The sequence below is a fragment of the Rhea pennata genome, chromosome 28 (genome assembly GCF_028389875.1).
Source record: "Rhea pennata isolate bPtePen1 chromosome 28, bPtePen1.pri, whole genome shotgun sequence".
NCBI lineage: Eukaryota > Metazoa > Chordata > Aves > Rheiformes > Rheidae > Rhea > Rhea pennata.
In genome coordinates this window covers 1,207,380-1,230,570 of record NC_084690.1, presented here as the reverse complement: position 1 = coordinate 1,230,570, position 23,191 = coordinate 1,207,380, and the positions used below count along the sequence as shown (strand labels likewise).

The following is a 23,191-nucleotide window of genomic DNA, read 5'->3' as shown; positions in this document are numbered from 1 at the left end:
TTCAAGCATACAGCTTTTGTGTTCAATTTCTAATCATTTACCAACCAGGCAGGAAGGAAGATTCATTTCACTAAAGCAGTCACTCGCTCAGATTTTTTTCCTGAGATACTTTCATTCTTCATTACGCTGTCTTGATATTCTAGCACTCATGTGAAGCCAATAAACTGCTTTTCTTGCTCTTCTGTGGGAATGGTGCTAAGCTACGGTTTGTTTTACATTTTTAAACAAAACCTTTGCCCCCTGAACTGCTCTTTTTTTTTTCCTTCCTCCTAAGTTCCACCTGCAAAAGATCCCACTGTAAATACTTAAATGTCAGAATCAGCATTATTGTATTATGGACTCATTCTTTTAGATATGAAATCATCCAAAAAGGCACTAGAGGATTTCTGAGTCCCTAGTTTGCCTTTGAATTTGTGAGTGTGAGCTTATTTTCTGTTTTCCTCTTTCCTCTCCCAAAGTAAATGTTTTTCCTGGTGAAAAAATGCCAAAAAGACTGTTGAGCCCATACAGACTGGATGAGATCTGCTGGGGCAACAAGATGAGCAGTTCTGAATCCTTTGCAGTGCTCTGCATCATGTCCCTGCTGTACCCAGTCTATGGACAAGCGCTCTGCAGAAGAGGAACTGACAGTGAAGGGAGGGAGACATTGGTACAAAGGCAGAAGGGGAAGGTTTTTGCAAGGATGAGAAAAGCTGGCGTGGAAGGGGCTGACCCCTAAAGAAATACAGATGGCTCCTCTCCAAGGGCTCTGCCAATTATATCATCATGCTCTGTGGATACGAAGAAACATCTGTCTGAGCCTTAGCCTCTCAGTAGAGGAAAGCGGATTCCTCACCGAAGCAATGAAGTATGCAGAGCAGCCTGCAGCTGAGTGCAGGCTGTCATGTGCAAGCAAAGGTCATTTAAGGGAAACAAGGAATTTGCAGCACCTTGAACCCTGACAGCATCACCTCAAGGCTGCTCCGAGTGTTGGACATTCTCCTCAGCACGGCTCAGCCTTGGTCTTCTGCCAGCAGGAAGAACCCTTGGCTTCAACTCAGGTTCTCCTTGAGCAATGGATCTCTGGGGCAGAGCAGAGACCCAAGTAACCGGCACGAATATGCCTACGGTAATGCCCCTCCCTGAGGTTTAATGCCTCTCAGTTAACAGTTGTCCTTACAGCGTGACCACACATGGAGGGAGAAAGGGAGGACAGGGTTAGCCACTGCCCTGTACTGTCTGTTACCATTAGCGTTTGTGCAGTGGGGTCATGTTCGGCATCTTTTGCCCAGGACAACATGTTCACACAAAGGGAAGTGGAAGACTGAGCAACAGCCCTGCCAGAAACACTGTTCTCCCTCTGCAGCATCCCGGCACCTCTGATGCTGGCCAACAAGGGGGCACCATATGATCAGTCAGAGAAAAGCCTCAGATAAGCACACAGCCATCTCAACTCAGAGTCCGTAGTTCTGTTTCCTCTCTGTAGGCTGCTGTCTCTGCTTTAACAGTGTTTTAATGCACTTTGCTGTGATTTTAAGTAAACAGGGTGGGATAACCCTGCTGAGTGAGTAGAAGTCTGAACTGAAGATTAACCAATTTTACTCAGAAAAAAGCCCCATAAGAATGTTTTCCTTGTTCTAGTTCCATATCTCCTGCAATGCAACTTTAGTAGCTTCAGACTATTGCTTGCACTGGTTTTGTTTTCTTTATTTATGTTGAAAATAAAATAAACCTGAACAAAAAGCAGCAGTCCAGAAATGTCAGCCAGAGAACAAAAAGTTGCAATTGTTTTTGTGTGGAGAGATACTCTGTCTGGATGCTCCAGGGGTGAGGTTATGGTGCCGTTGATCCAAATGGAACGCATCACTGCCCAAAAAGCATTCAAGAGGATGCAGTGAGGCTCAGAAATCCTTGGGTTTGGGGCCGGGGCAGGGCTTGCAGACTAACAGGCATGTAGTACTTCTGGTGATACCCAAAGGATGGCCCCAAATGATAAGATATTACATCTTGCGCACGGTTTGACTTCCCCGGCAAAGATTTGACTTCTTGTTGAAGAAAATTGGCTTGGATAAATCAGGAACACCATTATCACGTGAAAGTGCTAGTACCTCATACCAAGAGCTGCACTGTGCTTTACACTAGTTTTTGTGGTCAGCTACCACCCAGTGATTCTGCATCTAAGAACTACTACTCGTATCTGTGACTAATGATAACGCTTCTTCACGAGTACTAGGGTCGCTTTGAAATCGGAGAGCTCTTTTCTCAAATGTCTCCACTGTCCTTGATAACCATGGTTTGACACAGACTTGTTGGGCGTGCCATCTGGCTTGAATCGAGTCAGACCGCAGTTCTGAGCGTGAGCAGGGGAGATGCAGGTGAGAGAACAGCCAGCATGGGGAGCGCAGACACGAAAGCCAGACTCAACCCTGCACCAGCACAGCACGCAGCGGTACTCACCAGACATCCCTTCCTCATTCCAATATGCATTACAGTGGTATTACTTTAGAGTTCAATCCTCTTTTCCCTTCAGAAGGATAAAGAGGGGGCCTTTACCTCAGCACTAGCACACAATTTCCCGTCTCCTCCCCTTTCCTTTCTTGCCTGGGTTGGCTGCTCTGCAGCAAATTGACTGTGACCTGTTAGGTCACGCTTTCTACTACTGTGCGAGGGGTAATCCTGCAGGGCATCCTACGTGTGCGAAGGGCAGATACACAGTTCAGGATTCTTCCTCATTTCATGTGAACTGACAGACCAAGGGAATTCTTCTTGCGTTTCATTGCTTGACATTTCCCTCACCCATGCAGCTGCAGGGAGAATGCCAGATAGGAGTTTTCACTCCAGAATGGACTTTGGCAGCTACACTGCCTCAGAGGAGATGGAGAAGCCAACATCTCTGAGGGAAGGGATTGTCAGACTGAATGACAAGAAGAAATCCAGGGGAAAAAAATACTATACCATTGCACAGGACAGATAGAAAATGTTTTAGTAGTGGTCTGGGTACAAATGCAAAGCAGACTCATGGGGAAGAGAACTACTTGAACCAAAAAGTTGGATGTTAAAAACGGATTTCATCTTGTATCTAGCAATCTGATAACTGACACAGAACTACAGAGGTTGCACTAGCCAGATTGTGACCACAGACAAGTAATCTCAGAGCACCGAAGACCAGCTTTCTCTGAACTGCATGGCAAGAGATGTGTTTTCCCACCTGCATTTACCAGAAGGGGGCCCTGATTCACAGCTGGACTTTGTACCATATAACTCCAATAGAAAAATAAAACATCAGCATCATTGACCTACTCCTCAGTTCAGTGCTGTTTTATCTGGAAAACTGTCTGGATGAAGATCAAGTTGGCTGGCCAATCACCTATCCATTCAAGTTTTTACAGGGCTCTCCACTGCCAACATAGTTCAGTGCATCCCACAGATAAAATTCCACGTGAGCAGTTGTATATCTCTAAGGATCTGGGCCCAAATGTCTTGTTCAGCCTTGGGGATCAGGATGCACAACCAGCACAGGTGTCTGAGGAACTACAGGTAAAAGGAGTGCAGGATCTCTCTACAGTCAGTGGAAATACATGGGCCTTTGCATGACTCATATTTTAGGAGGGACTGAGTAGCCACCTGCTAGGAGCTCCTCTTGGCTATCTGCCTAGGTTTCTCACCTCATTTAGATATCCAAATTTAGATGAGGTGGATATGGGAGATGGTGGCAGAATCTCCAGGAGGCATTTCTCTTAAGTGCTACTTTGGAGCCCTAAACAGAAGTTGCCTTTTATCCCAGGAGAAAAAGCTCTTTAACCAGATCATACCACAGCTCATGGTCAGAGTGTACCAGATCATACCATATGACGAGCCAATTCTATCAGCCTTTCTAGCATGGAGGAAATAGTTGGAGATATAGAATGTATGAATGTTAGGAACACACTGAATATTAAAGGGTTGCTGTGCTGAATGCCTTGGCTAGGTTTTATTTCCCTTTCTGCAGCCGCAACGCTTCAGGGGAGAGAGTCACAGCTGTGCCTCAGAAGAGACAATTGAAGCAATATGGACACGTTATTAGTCCTGAAATTTAGTGGAATCAGCAAAGTCAGTGAGGCCATTCACTCTCGCATTTTATATTGTTTTTCTAGAGAATATTGCTCACAGGCATAATGAATTCTGCTTGGAGTGGCCTTGCTTTTTCACCTTCCACAGCTAATTTTCTCAGGGATGAAGGCAGGCAGCACTGCCTTTGAGATAGCAAAGCATTCAGCCTTAGGAGGCTTGCCTCCTCTGACCATGGGCCTTGCCCTGTAAATGCTCTGCGAACACACTGCCAAGGGGTTGCACACTTGATCCAAGCTTTTCCCTTTGATCTTTACATCTGGTTGAGAGAGGAGGCCTGCCAGGGCTGAAAGAGAAGGGTGAGATCTGGGAGGAGGGGGACATTAGTCTACTGAGGTTATAGCTCAGGGTGCTGGTTGCTGTGCGTTCAAGAAAACGATCCAGAGTATTTATGTCTCGAACACAGACCTGTCAAGCAGAGATGCAAAGAGCAGCAGATGCTCCAGCCAAGCTGTGGCGCTTCCTAGGAACTCCACAGCCTTGCCTGAACCACTTCTCACCTCCTCACATCTCCCCTTCTGTTTTCATCTAAGATTGTAAATTAGCTGTAAATTGCTCTATCCTTTAGAGCGCAGTGCACAATGACCTGCCCAGACCTCTACCTGCACAGACCCACTGATGGGATTTGGCACACCGAATCCAGCTGAGCGGAAGATGGACCTTTCTCCTGAGACACTGCAGTGTTTCTTTGTTCTCTAACCAGCTAACCGACTGCCCCTGATCAGTGCAGGGCTCAAACTGGGAGAAAGCTTTTTTCTTGTTTCATCGCAGCCCTGCTCTCTGTGGTTCCAGCTGCTTAGGGTGAGGCTCACACAGTGCACAGCAGTAAGGTAATTTTGGAATGGGAGTTCAGTCCCAGAGCAGTGACATGCCATCCACAGTACTGAAAAAGATATCTCTTTAACAGGGGAAGACTGAGTACATTTTTCTAAAGTGAAGATGAAGAATGTTTCTGTTTCTCTTGGTTTCCTATCAAGCTGGAATTAATACCTGGAAAAATATCAAGATTTTAAGATCATAAAACAAGGGGACTAGCTCCTGAGGTCCTGGGTTTAAAGAGAGGCACTGGAAAAGATACAATCCTTAATGTTGTTTTGTAGGGATTATTAATAATTCAGACTTTCCATAAAAATACTCTGTTTTGCCCTATTGTTATGAGAGAGAAAGAAACAGAAATGAAGAAATGAAGAAAATGGAAAAGAAAGGAGAGGACAGGATTAAACTGTGATTTTGTCTCTGATTCTGAATCAAGCACAAAAATTTGTTGGACCTACTGGCCAAATGAGTAATAGGCAGACATTAAATATATTCAAAAGCTATTGCTAGTCTCTGGAAATTCATGACTTACTAAACTGTAGCTATTTGAAAAGCAAAGAAAGCACATATACGGATGAAAGAAATTAATGCTAAATTTCCTAGGCCAGATCCTCCCTCCCAAAGAGCCCTGGTGCTTGATTTGAACTCAGTCCAGGCATAAAACTTCCACAAACATCTGTGAGGGTGATGAGTGGGGAGAGAAAGAAGAATATAGAGTGGAGAGTCGCTGTGAATCTGATGGGAGCTCTTAGCCCCCCAGGGAGAGGAGGGCGGTAAACTGGCAGTTTGCCTCTCCACAGCCTGCAAGAGCCAAATGGCACAGATAGCTCATGCTGCCTCTCCTGCAGCTATAGAGAAAAACTGCCTGTAGACAACGTGGTGTGCATCCCCTCTTGTGAAAAAAAGTCTTTGCATAGGGCACTTGACAAAACCTCTCTCCAAAAACCCACTCTTTTGTGCTGGGATAAGGTTATACTGGGAATAGACCAGGGCAGGAATAATCACTGTCTGCTTTCCACCACCATTTTATCATCTGGGAAAAGCAAGGATCAGGGTGCTCTTGGGTTACTAGAGGGTTTTACTGCCCTGAAAACCCTATGTCAAGAAGAACTCCCAAATCCCAGACATCTGGCACATGATGGGATTCTGAGAGCTTAAGATGTCCCTGCTTTCATGATCCGAGCTGGTGGTATGCTGCCTTTCAAATCACACAAGGGTGTCTGGAGACAGTTTTAGGAAACTGTTAACTAGCTCCTAGGTTTGTTAGCCAGCCTCTCTGAGGGAGAGTGGCCTGTGCTGTGTATGCTTGGCAATGCCAGGAAACAACGCCTCCGGCAGCAAGCACAGTAATTACACGGCTACCTCTCTTAGTCACCGAACAACTATTAAAACTGTCTCATTTTGTGATAAAACATCACCACAACAAAAACATTCTCATCTGTCTCTTGTTATTAAATACAAGGACTTGAACTCAGTGCTGCTTATGAAACCTACCATTCCCAAGACATTCCAGCCACCTTGGTCATTCAATAAATGAAAAATTGGATGCTTGACTTATCTTCTCCCCAAATGAAGACGAAGACTTCCACTGATAAGAAGTAATTTTGGATCATGATTCCAACAAGGTTCTGATAAGTTGGTCTTTTATTATAGAGGCATCACTGAAAACTACCAACTGTAATGATTTAATTTAAAATACTTTGTGAAAAGTATTGCAGAATGGTGAAGTCTGGAGCAAGATCCAGAATCTTCAGTCAGGTATCATGACACACTAGATATAACTTTCTAACCCTATGAAAAGATGGTACAAAAAGGCATTTCCTTCTGAAAATAACGAGGGAGTGGAATTTACCCCATATGAGAATGACAAACACATTTGCAAAGATAGTGACAAGTGATCTTACGCATGGCTAGTGAGCTCCAGTTAGATCAGAAGCAGTTTCCCACACTGCAGATAAGCATCCTGTCTAGATTCAGGAGGAAACAAAGAAGAAAAACTATCTAACTTTCTTTGATGCCTTACATATGGCTTGGTCTTTTCAGATGTTAAAGCATGGTTTTTATTTATATTTATATTCTGTTCAAGCAATATGTTTTCCTACAAACTGAACAATAAAATTCTTTAAATTCAATAAAGCAATGCAGTTTTCTCAAATCTTTCATGAAATTTGAAATAAGTAAGAGTTATAACAGCTCAGTCACGTTGGCTTATGACTAATGCACAGACATACATACATATACAGTACCGCGTATCTGAGGGCCCCACAGAACAAAGAGTGGTTCTGCCAATTCAACCTCCAGCTGAAATCTTACTCAGAGGCTTAGTCATATCTTCTGGCCCGTAACTAGTTTTTCAGACCTACCACAATCCAGATAATACCCATTGCTCTGCCAGTCTCTGGTGCTTGGTATCTCCAGCTACATTGTGCAGGACTGAACCAGTGGGGACCCCACTGAAAAGAAAACATTCAGGGCAAACTCCCATAAAAAGTGAAGCAAGATGATACAGGCTTCTATGTTGCCAAATTGAAGCACGGGAATGAGCTTAATATCCTCATCTTCAGCTTGTGCCAGAGAATTTGGGAGCATGGCTCTTTCGGTGATGAGTGGGCATTCGTATGTCAGCAAATGAGGCCTGATTGCTTTTGCAGGAGCTACTTTTGGCTTATTTACACTGTGGGACGAGTGTCATCTCCAGGAAGATCTGGTCATTCTTCCCATTGTCTTTCTGGAAAGAGGGAGCTAGTCTTGGAGAAATGCTGAGTGACAACACATCAAAGACACTGTCTCGCACAGGATTGTAATCTTTCATCTGGAGTTTGAATAACAAAGTCTACTGGGTATGAGGAAAAGAGAGAAACTCAAAAAGAAAAATGAAACACATTATTTTGGTAATGTAACTGGAGCAATTAATCAAGGGTAACAGTAAATATCCCTTTGGGGAGGCAGAAGAGTAGAGGACCTACTCTTCCAGAAAGCAGTGACTTGGGGATGATTGTTTGGGTGCAATTTGCCTTGGGGCAGAGAAGCCAGGTCATGGTTCAGGAAAGGATCTTCTGCTATGTGAATGGGAGAGCAACACAATCACATGGCTGTTTCCATGTTATGTCACCCAGGAAAATTGCTCTGCGCAGAGTAGTGCTAATGGCTGAAGGAAACAGAAATTATTGTCCACTTTCCTTCTAGCAGGAAATTATTCCCATTCCTGCAATCTCATTTGCAAGATTTGCCTTGGTTTCCTAGGTAGATCTCTGCATGTGAATATTAAAGGCACAACCTTGTAGTTCTGTTTAGGAGAAATCTTGCCTTAATCAGCAGATGACTGGGATGCTCTACTTTATGAGCTGTCTGCTTTCTCTGCTTCAGAAACAGAGGTCTGCCACTTAAAGCGCACAAGGCCATGTCCATGCTTTGCTTTTATGGTAATGTGCATTCTGCTCTGCAGTAGCCCAGCAAGATGATGAGCAGATCACCAGCCTTTTGGCTTTGGGGCTGTTAGTTCCAGGAAGAAGAGCTCATGTTTAGGTTAATTTTTCCATGGCTATTAATGGAAAACCCCACTGCAATAATACGTGCAGAAAGGTTAAAATTTTGTTCTCAAGCTCTACAGTCTATCAGCAGAAACCTGTTAGCTTAGGCGCAGTTGAACAATAGCTCCTTATGCATTATCTGTGCATTTTTGAGGCTGCAGAAAGAGGAATAGCCAAGCAAGCAGGAGTGTACACGTGTGTGTGTGGCAACTTGGAGCCCATGTCGCTGGTTTTACTCCCAGGTTTGAATAGGGCATGTGGTCTAATATCTAAAGCAGGGGAATTTTAAATCATATCCCCTGGTTTCTGTTCTTGGTTTTGAGAAGAGGTGGGTTCTTCAGAGTTTCTATTCACAATGCTTTGAAAGAACATGATATAAAATCAGACAACTGCCTTAACTCTGAATTCCCTCACCTCTAAAATTGACTGAAAATTCAAAGTAAGAGAGGACTCCAGGAGAATTTGAAGGGTAACATGTTTTGCTCCTGTGCTTTGTGATGTTCATAGTGAACTAACAATACCTAGCCTGCCCCATACTACCATTCTCCTTGACTGCTATGTACTGAAACAGACTTCATGATTTTCAGTGGGAAACACTGGAGGTTGGTTTGTGTGGCAGAATTTGAATCCAAATATGAGTAATTACAGCTTTTGGGATGTTTTGATTGGATTTGTGCACTCCAAGCAAAGGTCTCAGCTAACTGCTACATTCCTTCCACATTTTTTGATATAGCTCTAATAACACATCCTCAAGTTAAAAACAGTATTCTTGTGTGCCAGTAATACTTAATGGACTTTACAGTTCCTCATGAACCTGCTAATGGCTGAGATTATTGCAAGCGCACAGCGGCTGCTGACTAGTCCATAGTGGTTAACACTGAAAGAAATTCAGTGCTTGTGTTCCCCATGGGCCATGAGTCACTGGCAATGTGGGGTAGGACATAGGCTGTTGTTTATCACATATAGGTGCCTGCTGCTTATAAGGATGTATGTGCAGGGATCCTTCATTATTGGCAAAGTCCTTCACTCCTCTTTGAAAGAGATTGGGCTTTCCTTATCCACTTGCCTTGGACAAGTTGGGGCACACACAGCACAGTACCTGCAGGCTTCAATGGGCGGTTGAAGATACCCTTATCCAGAGATATCTTTAGGTAGCTGGTGTTGCAGATCTACTGTGTGGCATGCAGATAAATTAGTTTTGCTGCACTGTCTCAGTGTTTCTCCCTATCTCTCTCCAATGATCTTAATATAAACAGAACAGCCAGTGTATGAAATAAGACCAGTTTACAGTCAGATTGCATGAATCTCCACTACAGAAAAACCCTGTGTTTCAACAAAAGGTTACAAAACCTTCTCTGACCTACCATCACACTAGTATTTTTATACTATAGTGAAATGCCAAAACCTCAACTTAATGATTTCAGGTTTCACTGTGAATGTTTTACACGGCCTAAGGAATTCAGATGACCATTCTGGATTATATCAGTCATTCATCTCAAACGACCATTCCCTGCGAAAGGCCCAATTCTGCAAAGTGTGGACTTTGTGCTGCATGTTGGTCATTTTTAAGTCCCATTGCATTTATTGAGAATCACTTGAGCATGCGCTCTCATGCTGCAGGCAAGTCATCATGTGCACATACACACACGCTCTTCCCTTCATTGTAACAACACTTGTGATTATTTTAATAGGGGTATTTTCATATATTTCATAACCCCATCCTCTTGTCATAACTAACCACAGTTTGTTGCAGGATCACCTCACTGAGATCTAAAAAGATAGTAGCTTAAGTAATTTGACTAGTAAATTTGCAAAACCATACTAGATTTGGAAAAAAACTCCTCCACCAGCATTTTGGCTAACTTAGGCAGGATATGGCTTCATTATACTTTTTTCTTCCTATCTAGACCTATATAAACACATACAAAATGACAATGTAACTAATGCACTACTACAAAAATTTAAAATATAATTTGCTCCTAGATTGAGCTCTTCCAAGCCAAGCTTGTGAGCCTGAAACACATTGTATAATTTCCTCAAAAATTCCTAACAGAACAATGTTTATCGTGGAAATTCAACTAACAGCTTTCAAGTGACACTAGTTAATTATTTGGGTCCCATGTTTGGAGAGCACTTTGCACTAACAACTTACTCCATTACAGAACCTATGAAGTTTTCTTTTATATTTTTATATATATACACACATACATATACATGTATATATATATATACACACACATATATACGTATATATACATACATATACACACACGCATATATATATATTTAAATCATCCCCATCTGATGATGTTTTGAATGTAAAAATAACCTCATTAAGGCTGACAAAAATGCAAACCTAGTCTTTCGAAAATGTGAGAAGACCACAGGAATCCCATGTGACTCTGACTTCCTTGCCTTATTGGAAACAGCTGTGTCTATTGCTAACCCCAGACCATTTCCAGGTTTGACTCCAAGAACAGAATTTCACAACCTTCTTGTGCATCTCAGCCTCTCTGGCTACATGTAAAATAGGTCCTGAATGTCCCTCTCTTAAGCTTTCTGCTATTGCAAACCAGACCAAAGTTTGCTTCATGTTTTGTTCTCAGAAATGCAAATAGGCACGTGCCCAGTTGCTGCAAGTATAAAAACATGCTGAGTGAGACCTGTTGCTGATGTAAACTAGTGTAGCTTTCTTGAAGCTATAGTGGTCAAGGGCAGCTGAGATTCTGGTTCAGGCTGTGGACAGGCATCCTTTCTGGTATTCTTGCTTGAAGAATTCTCAGCTCTCCAATGTCCAGAAACATCTGGCCCTAATCCAGTTTCAGAAGTCATGACCGCATCCATCGCAGGCAGCACTCCTCATGAAGGTGCTGGGAGGAGAAGCTGGGCAGCCACATAAGCAAGATGCACTGCCCAAGCAAAGTAGTCCTGACAGAAGACAGGACTTAGCTTAGGGGCAGCACGCTGCTTCAGCTGTCCTGCCTTCAGATCCTGTGCCTCCATCTCTGCTAGCATCAGCCTTCCCTGCACCAGCCTGGGCACCTCTAATGCAAAGCTATGTACTATGCATCACGCCCCAGGAACCAGAAATGGAGAATTTGTAGGCCTGGACAACATTATTTTTCTTAAGCCTGTGTGCAGAGTCTGCAGGGTTAAGCCTGAACCAAAATCCTTCAAATTAGAAAGATCCTTTGACTTTGACAGATCAAGGCAAGGTTTTGCAGAAGTTTATCTTTTATTATGACAACTGTTACAGTTGGGAAAAAAACACAGCTCAGTTTTGGGGCAAATCTTTCTTACTGTATCAGGCACTCAGTTATTCTGATGACGGTATCTTTTGCAGTGAGAAAACAGTCCTAGTATACGGTAACTAAATGTTGATTAAAGAGTTCAGAGCATGAACAGACAAAGAGACAAAGAGAAGGGGTTGTCTGAGGTCACACGAGGAAGGATGACTGGAAGTTAAGCATTAGTCCCCACGCTATACACGCAATGTACATAAATTGCAAGTTTATTAGTCACTACCCTTGAATCTGTATCTTGTTACAGCCTACTATGAACTCCTCAGGGCAGGCACTGTCTTTCTTGACGATTTGCTTGGTACCCAACAAGTTGCATGGGCTGCAGCAGATAAACAGTAACAATTAGTCAACACGATGTTTGAAGCTAGATCCATGTTTCATTCTACGCAAGCAATCTTTTTGAACTGCTCAACTAACGTGCTGGCAGTGGATAAAGTAACTGATTATAGCAAGGGATTGCTTATATATGAAAATGATGTAATCCTGGGACTGAATCCAATTCCTTTGCAGGCTCCAAAGCAAACAGAAATTCCTTTCAGTTACTTTTCATCTGGCTTCATATTTTTATGTTGACCAAGTGGGTGAATTAAGGTGCCCGTGTGACAATGCCAAAGGTTCAAAATCTGTTTCCTTCTTTTATTCAAGAAAGAGATATAAGGGGGTGCAAATTGCTTTCAGAGTGACTCCTCCTTGTAGCTTTTAGGAATGTTGTATGATCAAAGGCTCTTGTCTGAAAATTTCAGGTGACTCTTTACCAGACATAAATTTTGCCCGTAAGGGTTCGAATGTTTATCTGGCCTTTCCCTGAGAATGTACTATGTGCTGGGTTTTTACCCTGGTGATTAATTTTGAGGCTACTGGTTCTTACAGGATGCTTTACTGCTCACTGATTCTCTCATTCCCAGGGTATGTCCACGCTGTAAAGGTTAGTATGGCTGAACTTTGGTGCAGACCCGTTCTTGGCAGTTTGTATGCAGCAGGCTGCATAGGCAAGCTAGTTTTCTGTTAGGCAACCCCAGACTATTTACTCAGTTCATGTAATGAAGTCTACACTTAGTGGCTGGTTACAACTGAGCTAGTTAGCCCAAAACTGCTCTGGGTGATGGAGAGGTAGAGAAGCCAAGAGCACCCAACACAGTCTCCATTGCCTTGCATTATTGCAGAGGACCTGGAATGGGAATAATGAGTGGTCTCGTCTCCTATAGCATAGCAGGCAGTTCCACTGCACTCCTCTGAAAACTGGCGCAGGTAGTACTTCAGGGGAAAATTATATGGAGGCAGCAAAGGAACTGGAGATGGCTTCAATCTGCACATAACCAGCTTTGTGTTTGGGTGTAGGTGCTTTCTTCAGCTGACAGTGGCAGTGCAATGGAGGGCACATGGAGGAAGAGAATTGGATTTGGGATCTCCAAAATCCCTTCATCTCCCCTCCCCTTGCTTTGCAGCCATCTTTCCAAGGCACAAAACTCCAGCATTTCACAGGCAGCCTGGGGCTGTGCTGCAAGGAAATAAGAGCTTTCAACCCTTTTCAGGGCATTTGTAATAATCAGAAGCCTGTTCTCTGGAGAGCAGAGACACTGCTCTGTGAAGTGATGGTATGGGAAGGAAGTTAGGGAGAGTTAGGAAAAAGTTGGAAAGCTGAAGCTGACCTGCTTGTGCTGCAATAACTCAAAGCCTTGTGTCTGACTGCCTGAAGCTTCCTGTCTTCTGCAGGTGGCAGGGCTGAGTTTGCACATGCCTCCAGTGCATCAGGGCTGAAGTTTCAAACCAGCTGTGCCTCTGCTTTAAAATCACAATGCTGGCTTGAAGTTGCTGCTACCAGCTCTAAGTGGGCTCCCTTTGTTGACAAGCTGGATAGGGCTGTCCTCTACCTGCCCCTCTTTCCCAGGAGGAAAAAGGATCAAGCCCAAGTCTGCCGGTTCCATTTGCCCACGCTTGAGGCCATTTGCCCGTGCTGAAGATTTCACAACCTGATGAGGACCAAGTCTGTCCTTGCTGTGCTCCCTGTCTGCGCTGCTTGGTCCAAGGGAGCTACTTGGAATCACATGGAGAGGCCACAGGAATCTACAGCTGAGCTTGCCGCTGCCAAGGCAACTCTCATAGCTCCACCACACTGGCTAATCTTCAGTGCTGGCAAACACTACACCAGAAGCATGTTGCTGGGATAGCATGGGTGGGATGTCTGTCTGTGAGCGTGCAGGGATGCCTGTATGCGACTTTACTCCATAATGGCATGGCTGCAGCATCTCCTCTGATGGAATCATCCAAGCCTGTCAGATATGGCCAGCTGTCATGTTAGGTCAAGCAGGTGAGGGGCCCGACCTCAGAGTGTCATACCAAAGAACACCTTCTTAACAGTATCTGTCAGCCACCAGACACACCATGTGCTTAGCTGTATATCCAGCACACAAGCTAGTATGTAAATGTGCCTGTTAAATGACTTGCACAAATGATGCATCCATCACAAGATGTAGGAGTGGTCCTGACTTTGGACAATGGAGAGTTGAAATGCTGTTGCGGTGGATGTTTTTGCAAGCTGGACAGATGTCAAGAACCATGTGCCAGGTTGGAAGGACGAAATGAGGAAGAGCTTATTCAACTTTAGATTATTAAACATCTACTCCAGAGGAGGGATTGTGTTTACAAGTGATACCGAAGGCACTCTCATTGTGATTGTGGTGAAAAACCTCCAAGTTAATGGAAGGGATTGGATCTAAGCTTCAACGCACGAAAACCAGTCCTGAGTTCCTGGGTAGGGGATTCTGGCTGCACGGTGGTTTGTGGGGGTAGAAATCTCCCATCATTTCAAAGAAATGCATCAGAAGCTTTTCTTTGCAGCACTGTCCTACAGACAAGTTTCCTTTGGGAAAAGATTTTCTATGGGGTTACTTCTTTTTCTTGATGGCTTTTTCTTGCAAAGAAAGTAATTCACACTGAATCAGGACTATCTGCATTCGAGGCACTGGCAGCTGCAGTTAGACACTGGCAGACATTTCCATGCTGCTGTCCCCATCAGTTCAGCACTGACTTTCCCACTGGCTTTCCAATCAAATCGTAACAGTAATGTATTTTATGAGATAGTATTTGATGTGTACTGGCCTGGAAGAAGCAGCTAATGAGGAGGTAGCCTGGACCACGTATGCTTGTCCAACCTCAGGCTTGGACATGCATTTAAACTCTCTTGGAAGAAATCAGGCCCAGAGAACAATAGAGGAAGATTGGCTGGGATCACACAGGGACTGGAGTCTCCCTATTTTGTGAGGGACAAATATCACAACTACGTTTGCAACCTTTTGCTATTTTTGATTAACCCTTCTCTCAAGGCTCATCACATTTCCCACAGTTCAATTAACAGCAATATTGCCTCATCTCTTTGAAGTCTCTCGCATGGAGCTCTCTAAATATTGTAAAGACAACCTTTCCAACACCCAGTTCTAGTAAAATCACTTTCTACATCTACAAAGGGGGAAAGTAAGATATGAAAAACTAAATAATGGCACTCAAATCACAGGGAATGTCTATAGCAAAATAGGAGGTGATTCAGATATCCCAAAGCCTAACTCAGCTAGATTCTAAGCTAGATTCTTCTTTCAGATTAAATCTAAAGTAGAGAAAGAAAAACCCCCACATCTCTGCTGAATAGGGGAGTCTAATTCTGTCATTTCAGCTGTGTAAACTAATGAATGTCATTGTAATTTTACTATTTTACAGTGAGTTTTCACATTGCTTTGGCCTGCATCTTGGTGGTGACATCACCTGGTAGTTATGTCACTACTGTAAAGGAATACACATAAACTCTTCGCTCAAGTCTAAAAGTTATTAAGAATGTCAAGGGCGTTGCATATAGCTATTCCGAAAAGATAAACAATTAGGCACATAGTTTTGTCTACACAAGGGAAAACAAATGTTCTAAGAGCAGTCTAACCTCATAGAAATTTAGAGAAGCACATCTACATGTGAAAGTACTCCAAATATTTGCAAGCCTTCTAGGAGTCAGCTGCAGAGAAACAGATATTTAGCATCTATAAGCCTAGGTGTATTTTGAGCCAGGTTCTCTTTCACACTAAATTGTGTTTGTACCCAAGTCAGAGCCTCTTTATATTACAGCAGAATCATACAGAGCTAAATTTACTCAGAATCTGGATCATATAGCACCTGTTTGGACTAATTCTGTTATTCCTCATGCTGACAGGACACAGACTATATGTCTAAGAGAAGATATATCACCAAACAGGGAGGGAGTCTGCTGTCAGTTGCACTAATATAGATCACTACTAATTTTATTGGCTTCAATTACACTGCTCTAGATTTTCTCTAGTGTAAACGGAAGAGGCATCTTTCTCATAACACATCAAATCAAAAAAAATTATTCATAGAATAGGCATTCTTCAAACCCTGATTTCTGTGGAAAAAATTCACAAAAGTTGCCAGGCATTAGCAACTAAGCGAAGACATTTTAGCAAATTTCCCCCTATAAGCAAGAAAATATTAAAACTTTTATTCACAAAAGTTCATTGGTCCTGTACTCAGTGGAAAACCTCACAGGAAGCCAAACATTACAGGACTATGCTTCTCCACCAAAAAATGCCTTTGTGGTTTCATATCTTGTTAAGTTTCCTGACAATGCTACACACTTATGCTTTGGACCAAATATATCCCTGAAGGAACCCCAAGCCACTTTGTTGATTTATGTCAGACGTGTGTAAATTGACCAGGCAGATAGCTAATATAACTGACATATTTTCGGCATGAGAGTAGTCAAATTGAGCAAGGGCTCAGGAAGATCTTGAATCTCCATCCTTGGAGACGTTCAGAATGGAGATGGACACAGTCCTGAGCAACTGAATGTTAAGTGGCTAAATTGCAAGGAGAGTTAGGGGATGAAAATTGTATGGCTCCCATAGTGATTACACTTCAGCCACGTTGCGGACCTTGAACACACACCAAGTTTGCAAAGGTCAGATGCAGCTCTTGCTCTCTCTTCCCAGCAGCATGTCCCTGCATGTCTGCTGGGCGCACTTGGAAATGAACAAAGTATGTGAGCATGTGTGAAATGATTGAGGAAGCACCCAGATACTTAATTCTACTCAGTAGGAGGAGATAATACTTCATCGGAGAGATGTAGCCCTATAGCACCCTGCCACCAGAGACAGCGTAATTCCTGTTAAGCAATATTAGTCCATTCTCTTCATCGGTTTCTCTTTCTGCCCATAAGCACACACAAATGTGTAAAATTTCACTATCCCTTTTTTCATAAATATGAACACATATTTTACAAGAAACATATGGGAATACTTCCTCCCTCTCACAGAACAGTTCCTATTCTTATTCTGCAAACCTTGCTCTGTAAAAATGCCAGTGAAATTTAAATTTATGTAGTGAAATATATACTTTTAATGTATTTTCAGATTTTCACTCTGGAATGTAAGACTTTAATGAATGAAAAAATGCAGGAATAGCTCCTGATATTCGTCAGAATTAATTATGTAATTAACTGAAAATGGCTATAATATCTAAGACCAAGAATCTACTGGGCTCTTACATGGGTATTATTGTCACAGCACTTGGACAACTTTCACGCTTGAAGCTGTTATTCTGAAACTGCATGAGCTGCAGTTGCAAAGAAAGCTGATAGACATGACTGAATTCTTGTTCCTGAGCTATCATGAGTATCTGCCTCAACAGGGGAAGAGATTCACTACCCTTCTGTCCCACTTGAAAAGAGAGTCAAAAACTTTAGTAGCATTTTTTTTTCCTAGCTACAAGAATTGTTTTGAAGGCATGGTACCTTGTCTCCTGGCTGTGGGCGCATCACAGATACACGGTCGTAACCTTTCCGCAGCAAGACCCAGAGAGCGTCCAATTTCCCCTGCAATCAAAAGAATTAAGTGTGTTATCTTCAATACAAAAGCACATACACTGCGCAGAGTACAGTACAGGGACAATACTGCTCAGACATACACATTTTTCACTTAACTATTTGCTCTGCTTACAAAAGATGTCAGAGAGCAATGTTTTCTCTCCTAGAAACTCCCTCACACTCCCTCCTTCAGAAATTCCCACAGGCGCAAAGGATGAGGCTTCCAGATGAGCAACAAGCAGACATGTCTGACTGAGAGTTAATTGTATTGGTGTGTCTAGCTTTCCATGTACACTTCAGAAAATTTCCAAAGGTAATAGGTGACTTAGATCTAGAGTGCTCCTGAGACCTGGTATCTGGTGTTGTTTAGTTTTGCAAACTGCCTATGAATCAATTTGCTCTTGTGCCTCTTCTAACAAGGAAATTGGCCATGAAATCTTTGTAAAGAGAGACAGGAGAGACAAAGGCTGAAAAGTGTGCCTAGGTCACACATGGCATAGCAAAGCTATAAGCAGCCTTAATTTAGGATGCACTTCAGGTTTCTTTCTGGGAGCATCAGCTGTCACTTCAACCTCAGCCTTGAGGCAGATCCTGCAGGTGAGTTGTTCCGAATGATCGGTGAACTTAGCCTTGTCTCATGGTCGTTTCTGTATAGCTGTGGCCCCTTTAAAGTGAGGCAGACACTATAAATGCCCTGAGGAGAAGGGAGGAAGAAGAGGTAGGTAAGTAGAGTGATATGTAGAGGCAGAGATAGAAATAGAGGTAAGAAGAAAGCTGTTAACCAAACCAAAGCATGCAGAGCTGTTTGGCTTGCTGTAGCAGGCAGCATGTCCTGCACCAAATTATGAGAAAAGGCATGCTCCTTCCATCTATGTTTGATGTTGCCCATCCCTCTGTCAGACGGACTAAGGATTTGGCAAGTTCCTTGAGAAGCTTTCAGACTTGTCATGATCCTTGGATTATTTGCACTGACCTTTAAAAGTGTTGAAATATTTTAAAAGGGGGAAAATCCAGCTGGCATCATGCTAAGAAGTAGCAGCAGCAAATAAGAATAACAATAATAATAACAATCTTTAAAGTGTCATTAGCCACATTTGGCAGCAGATAAAACCCTGGGGAATTTTAAAGAGCAATCTATCCATTCTCAGTTAACAGCTGTGTACCTACTGTATAGATGTTACTTTAGGGAGTGGATGCAAAGGGAAGAAAATCTCCATAAGATAAGCTGGCAAAAGGCAAGACACTCCAAGTAAATTTGGGTGTTTGTGTTGCATGGAGAGATGGAGGGCTGTTGGACAGTGAGATGACTAGCTCTAAAATGTGAATTTCCTGTTTTTTTGTCAGATCCAAGCTATCTTGGTTCAATGTTACTGTCTGAATTCCTTGCTCTCCTCCTTTCACAATGTTTTTTCTTCTTTAAGTAGCTTGTTACTCACATACTTATCTACCTTACAAAGAGGTATTTCAAGGAGTCCAAAGGAGCAGATGGAAATTTAACATCTGCTTTAACCAAAGGTATTGAGTGCATGTTGAGCATGGGGACAAGGGAAAATTTAAGCTGAGTATCAGGAGACATTTCCTATGGGTGAGGCCTGTTAGTCTGTGAAATACTTCCCCAAGGAGTCGTGGAAGCCTCTGTGTTATTTTAAAAATGAGACTGGGAAAAGTAGTGAAGGACAGACTTGAGTTAGCTATCCTGCTCTGGCTCAAAGTGCAGACCCAATGACCTAACAGGCTATCCCTCCTTGCTTCCCTCTGCTTGTTATGACTCCATGATAGCTTTCCTGAATAACACAATGCAAATTCATCTTCATATGCTCATGTCTTCTGGACAAAAGCTTCTGCCAAGAGTCCTGATGAGTTTTGCCAATTTTGTTAATTCCTTACTGCTCAGGAAGAGCAAGAGCAGGACCTCTGCTAAATAGAAATGAACTCCTATTTTTGATGAGTGCTCATGGTTGTACTTGGGGAAGTGTTGAATATAGCTATTCTGTCTGCGTCCGCAGTCTTTCTGAGTGCAGTCCAGTAACGGCTGCGGTGGGGATTAATAATTGGGTAAACTCTCATCTACAAACAGAGTTAGGCTACTAAACACTATCCATATGTGGAATATCCCAAAGTTAGGGAATATTTGAATGTAGGGTCTTGGACTGGACCTGTCCATACGCTGCGCGGAGTTTGGGTGGTGGAAAGGAGAGATTTTCTAAAGGAACTAAAGACAAATATCACCCATGAGATGTTTCTAATGCTCATACTCACCTTTATAATTGAATTCCTGCTGTTATGAACAAAAAGCTGTTCCTAGTCAGAGTTAGAATTGAACTTAAACCCAACATGCATTGAATCTTTTCTCCAAGCCTCCCTTGAACTTTGGAGAAGTTCCAGCTGGGACACAGATCTGCAACAAACTTTTGACTTGTCTGTTTAGGATTGATTTCCTCCTATGCAGAATAAACTCTAAAAATTAACCGAAAATCTCCCGAGACTGTAATCCAACAGCATGAACTGATGAAGGGAGGAAACTTGGCAGTATCTGCGATAGGGAAGGACATAGCACTCAGCTACCACCTCAGGTAGCTGTGCCCACATGGATTCCAGCAGTCTGTGCACATATTCAGGGTTCTTCATGCCAAGATCAGTGCTGCTCTGCTTTAACTCCTATCAGCTCCTTAACTGGTTAGGGTACAGCTATGTGCACTGTGAACCCTTCTGACTGCAGAATGTAGAAAGCAGCTGAGCTGCATCTCTCAGCTGGATGAGGTCCCAGCAGAAGTGATACTTCCCCAGATGAGACTGGTGTGTTTTATAAATGATTTGCATTGATGCAAATGACAGTGCAATGCATTTAGGAACAAAGGAGCAGCTATATGAGATAGCGCTTACTGCATCCCCACTCTAAACTGAAAACTGTTGATTCCGTAACCTGTCCCACTGCGGGAATGAAAAACCTTCATGAACACATGTTGAAGTCATTATGATTGTAACACAATTGCAAATGACTTTTTGGTAGGCTATGTTTATTAGATGATAATCTTTAAGGGGGAAAAGAGAGAGGGCATTGGACCAAATTTTCAAACAGGCTCACATTTCCGGAACCTCCGGAAACCGCTCTTACTCCCTTGTGTGCCCTTGCCATTTTCATCACTAGATTTGAACCAGCTGCAAGATCAGTGAATGAAGAATGCCAAAACATATGACTTGCCTAAATTCCTATGGGCACTGCTTGCATCTAATCTGTAACCAGACACAAGGCAGGCAAACCTGGAATACTGCAATGAAATCTACCTGTACTGCAACGACTCGGCTAACAGAACATGGCTGACTAGGATGACTGCTGCTGGGGAGGAAGAAAATGAGAGAATAAAAGCTCTACTTCCAGCAGTGAGGCATCTCCCCACTTAGCGTAAAGTTGAAGGAGAGTCCTAAAAACAAAATGTCCTGTAAGCTACATATATGTATGAAGAGGGTGGGAAAGAGCACGTTACAGAAGCTAGCTACATCTCTGGCAGAAACCAGGACCTTTCATTTCAAGCGCAGATTAACTAGTCTAAGAAGGCAAAGCATCCCTAAATCCTGATTAATCTTATGGGAAATTCCCAGTGCCCCACATGGCTCCTTTCTATGGCACCTCTTTTGCCACAAGTTCAGTGGAACTTCCTTATGTACAGCTAGTCTAATAGCCTCTTGAAATCACAAGTTCCTGGAGAGTTCTGCTTTTTAGTCTTGGATGTGAAAACAGACTACTTAACACAGATATACAGGAAATACCCTGTGCAGTACAAAGCTGGACAGGACTTACCTTGATTGGAGAGTACCACTTCCGAGGAGAGGAGGGCCTGCGCATGTTGTTCCCAAGATTCCTGGGTTCGGGGAACTCATATTCCTGTTCTGGCATCTTGACTCTGGCATTCTTGGCTTTCTCCAGCTTAGCGCCTTCTTCTGTGGAGCCCTTTTCACCCCAGCGCACCTGAAAAGACAGCATCAGGGCATATTATAACAGCAACTACTGCAGACACTTACATTCCAGTTATAACTGGTTCCTGGTCCATATTTTCCTAGTGTCCAGATACAAAGTGAAGAGTGGGGCACAGGCTGTGAAGCCTCTCTCTACACTGGAGCCCAGACCTTAGACTTTTCCTTGATATTTGTAAGAAATGTTTAAGTAGAGGAGGTTTTCAGAAAAACTGTAAACATAGGTTCTTGTAATTTGTACTGCAACACTGCCCAGGTCTCCCCAACACGGACCAGGATTCTGTTGTAATGGAAGAAAAAGGTCCCAAACCTAAGGAATACATGCAGGGCTCTCAAATATTCCTATACAAAACAGATTTTGCCTCTGATGTATGAAAGAACCTAAAGAAGTTTGTGCCTGTCTCTTAAGTTTCTTTCTGGGTAAATTGCAAGGGGACATCATGGCTCAGTTCACAAATGAGTCTTTCTGATATGTGACCTGGTGTGTATTTACCTCCATCCGCTTGATGCCACCAACTCCTCGACCACCATAATAAGAAGCATCTACTGTTGGCCACTTCTTCTTTGGAAGGCCATCATCATCTTCCTCCTACAAAACAGGAGGTTGCATTGTTAGGGAGCATAAGTAGAAGTAGTAAGGAATAAACAGTCATAGCCTACATGGTCCTTTGAGCCTCCTAGAGCCAGTGCAGTAAAGGTTCTGGTCTCTCACTGGTTATTCTCCAGAGGATGTACACTCACAAAAAGAAAATGCTGCATGATATAACCACCTCCACCACTTGAAAGGTACAGTCCAGCTCCAGCAGGCAAGTGTGTTTTCTTTTTTAAAGAAGACTCTGTCTTTCATCATCTTTAAATTCAGGGAAAAAATGTTTCCAAGTTGCAAAATCATAGAAGCAGCAGCCAAAATAGCATTGAGCATAACTCAAGAGCTGGGGTCTTTTAGCTGCAAGCCTGGCTGATACGCTAGCCACCCATGATAGTGGTAGGGACTTACGCCTTTGCCATTCTTTCCCTTCCCTTGTGCTTGTGATTAGGAAGGGAAGAGCTGTTGCTGTGATGGGTGTTCACTGATTCATAGCTCCTCATGCTGGAAGAATCCTCGATGACCCAGATAGATCATCATATTGTAGTTCAAATTTGACAGAATACAGAGAAAAGCAAGAAAGCAAGAAAATCAAATTTGCTCCTGAGCTGTTAGAAATTTTCTAGGTGAATTAGGTGTGAATGCCCAGCAGGGAGTAGAGTTTTATGAGAGGAGTCGGCCAAGTGTAATTAGGACAGAAAGGTCTAAGGAAAAAAGGTACAAGAATAGAATTAGCTCTTACAATAAGTTTCTGCCTCTGCTGGGGAGGCTGTCCATGGAAAACTATGTGGCTTTGGTGGCTTTCTTGGGCTTACACCTGCAGAAAATCTGGCTCTGCATGAAAAAGCAGACTTAAATTCTGGTCCTATGTAAAAAATGAGATTTAAATTCTGTACAAAATTGAATGTATTTTACATACAGCAGGTAGAAATCTGTGGGATATCACCATACGTAAGGTCAAGCAGGTTCAGTATCCTGGCCTTCACGATGACACTCAGATATGGCCCAATTAATTAAATCAAGAAAGTCTTCCTGAGTT

The 23,191-nt window shown here is 42.9% G+C and overlaps 1 protein-coding gene across 1 annotated transcript in view; it reads right to left on the bottom strand.

Annotated features, from left to right (window-relative positions):
• ANTXR1 (ANTXR cell adhesion molecule 1) overlaps nucleotides 1-23,191 on the bottom strand; it is a 101,266-nt gene that overhangs the window by 4,711 nt on the left and 73,364 nt on the right. Inside the window, exons 15-17 of the mRNA XM_062596852.1 lie at nucleotides 22,060-22,155; nucleotides 21,394-21,561; nucleotides 17,523-17,603 (exon numbers count right to left, since the gene is read on the bottom strand). Of these exons, the coding sequence (XP_062452836.1) occupies nucleotides 17,523-17,603; nucleotides 21,394-21,561; nucleotides 22,060-22,155 (345 nt within the window). The remainder of the gene's footprint in view (nucleotides 1-17,522; nucleotides 17,604-21,393; nucleotides 21,562-22,059; nucleotides 22,156-23,191) is intronic.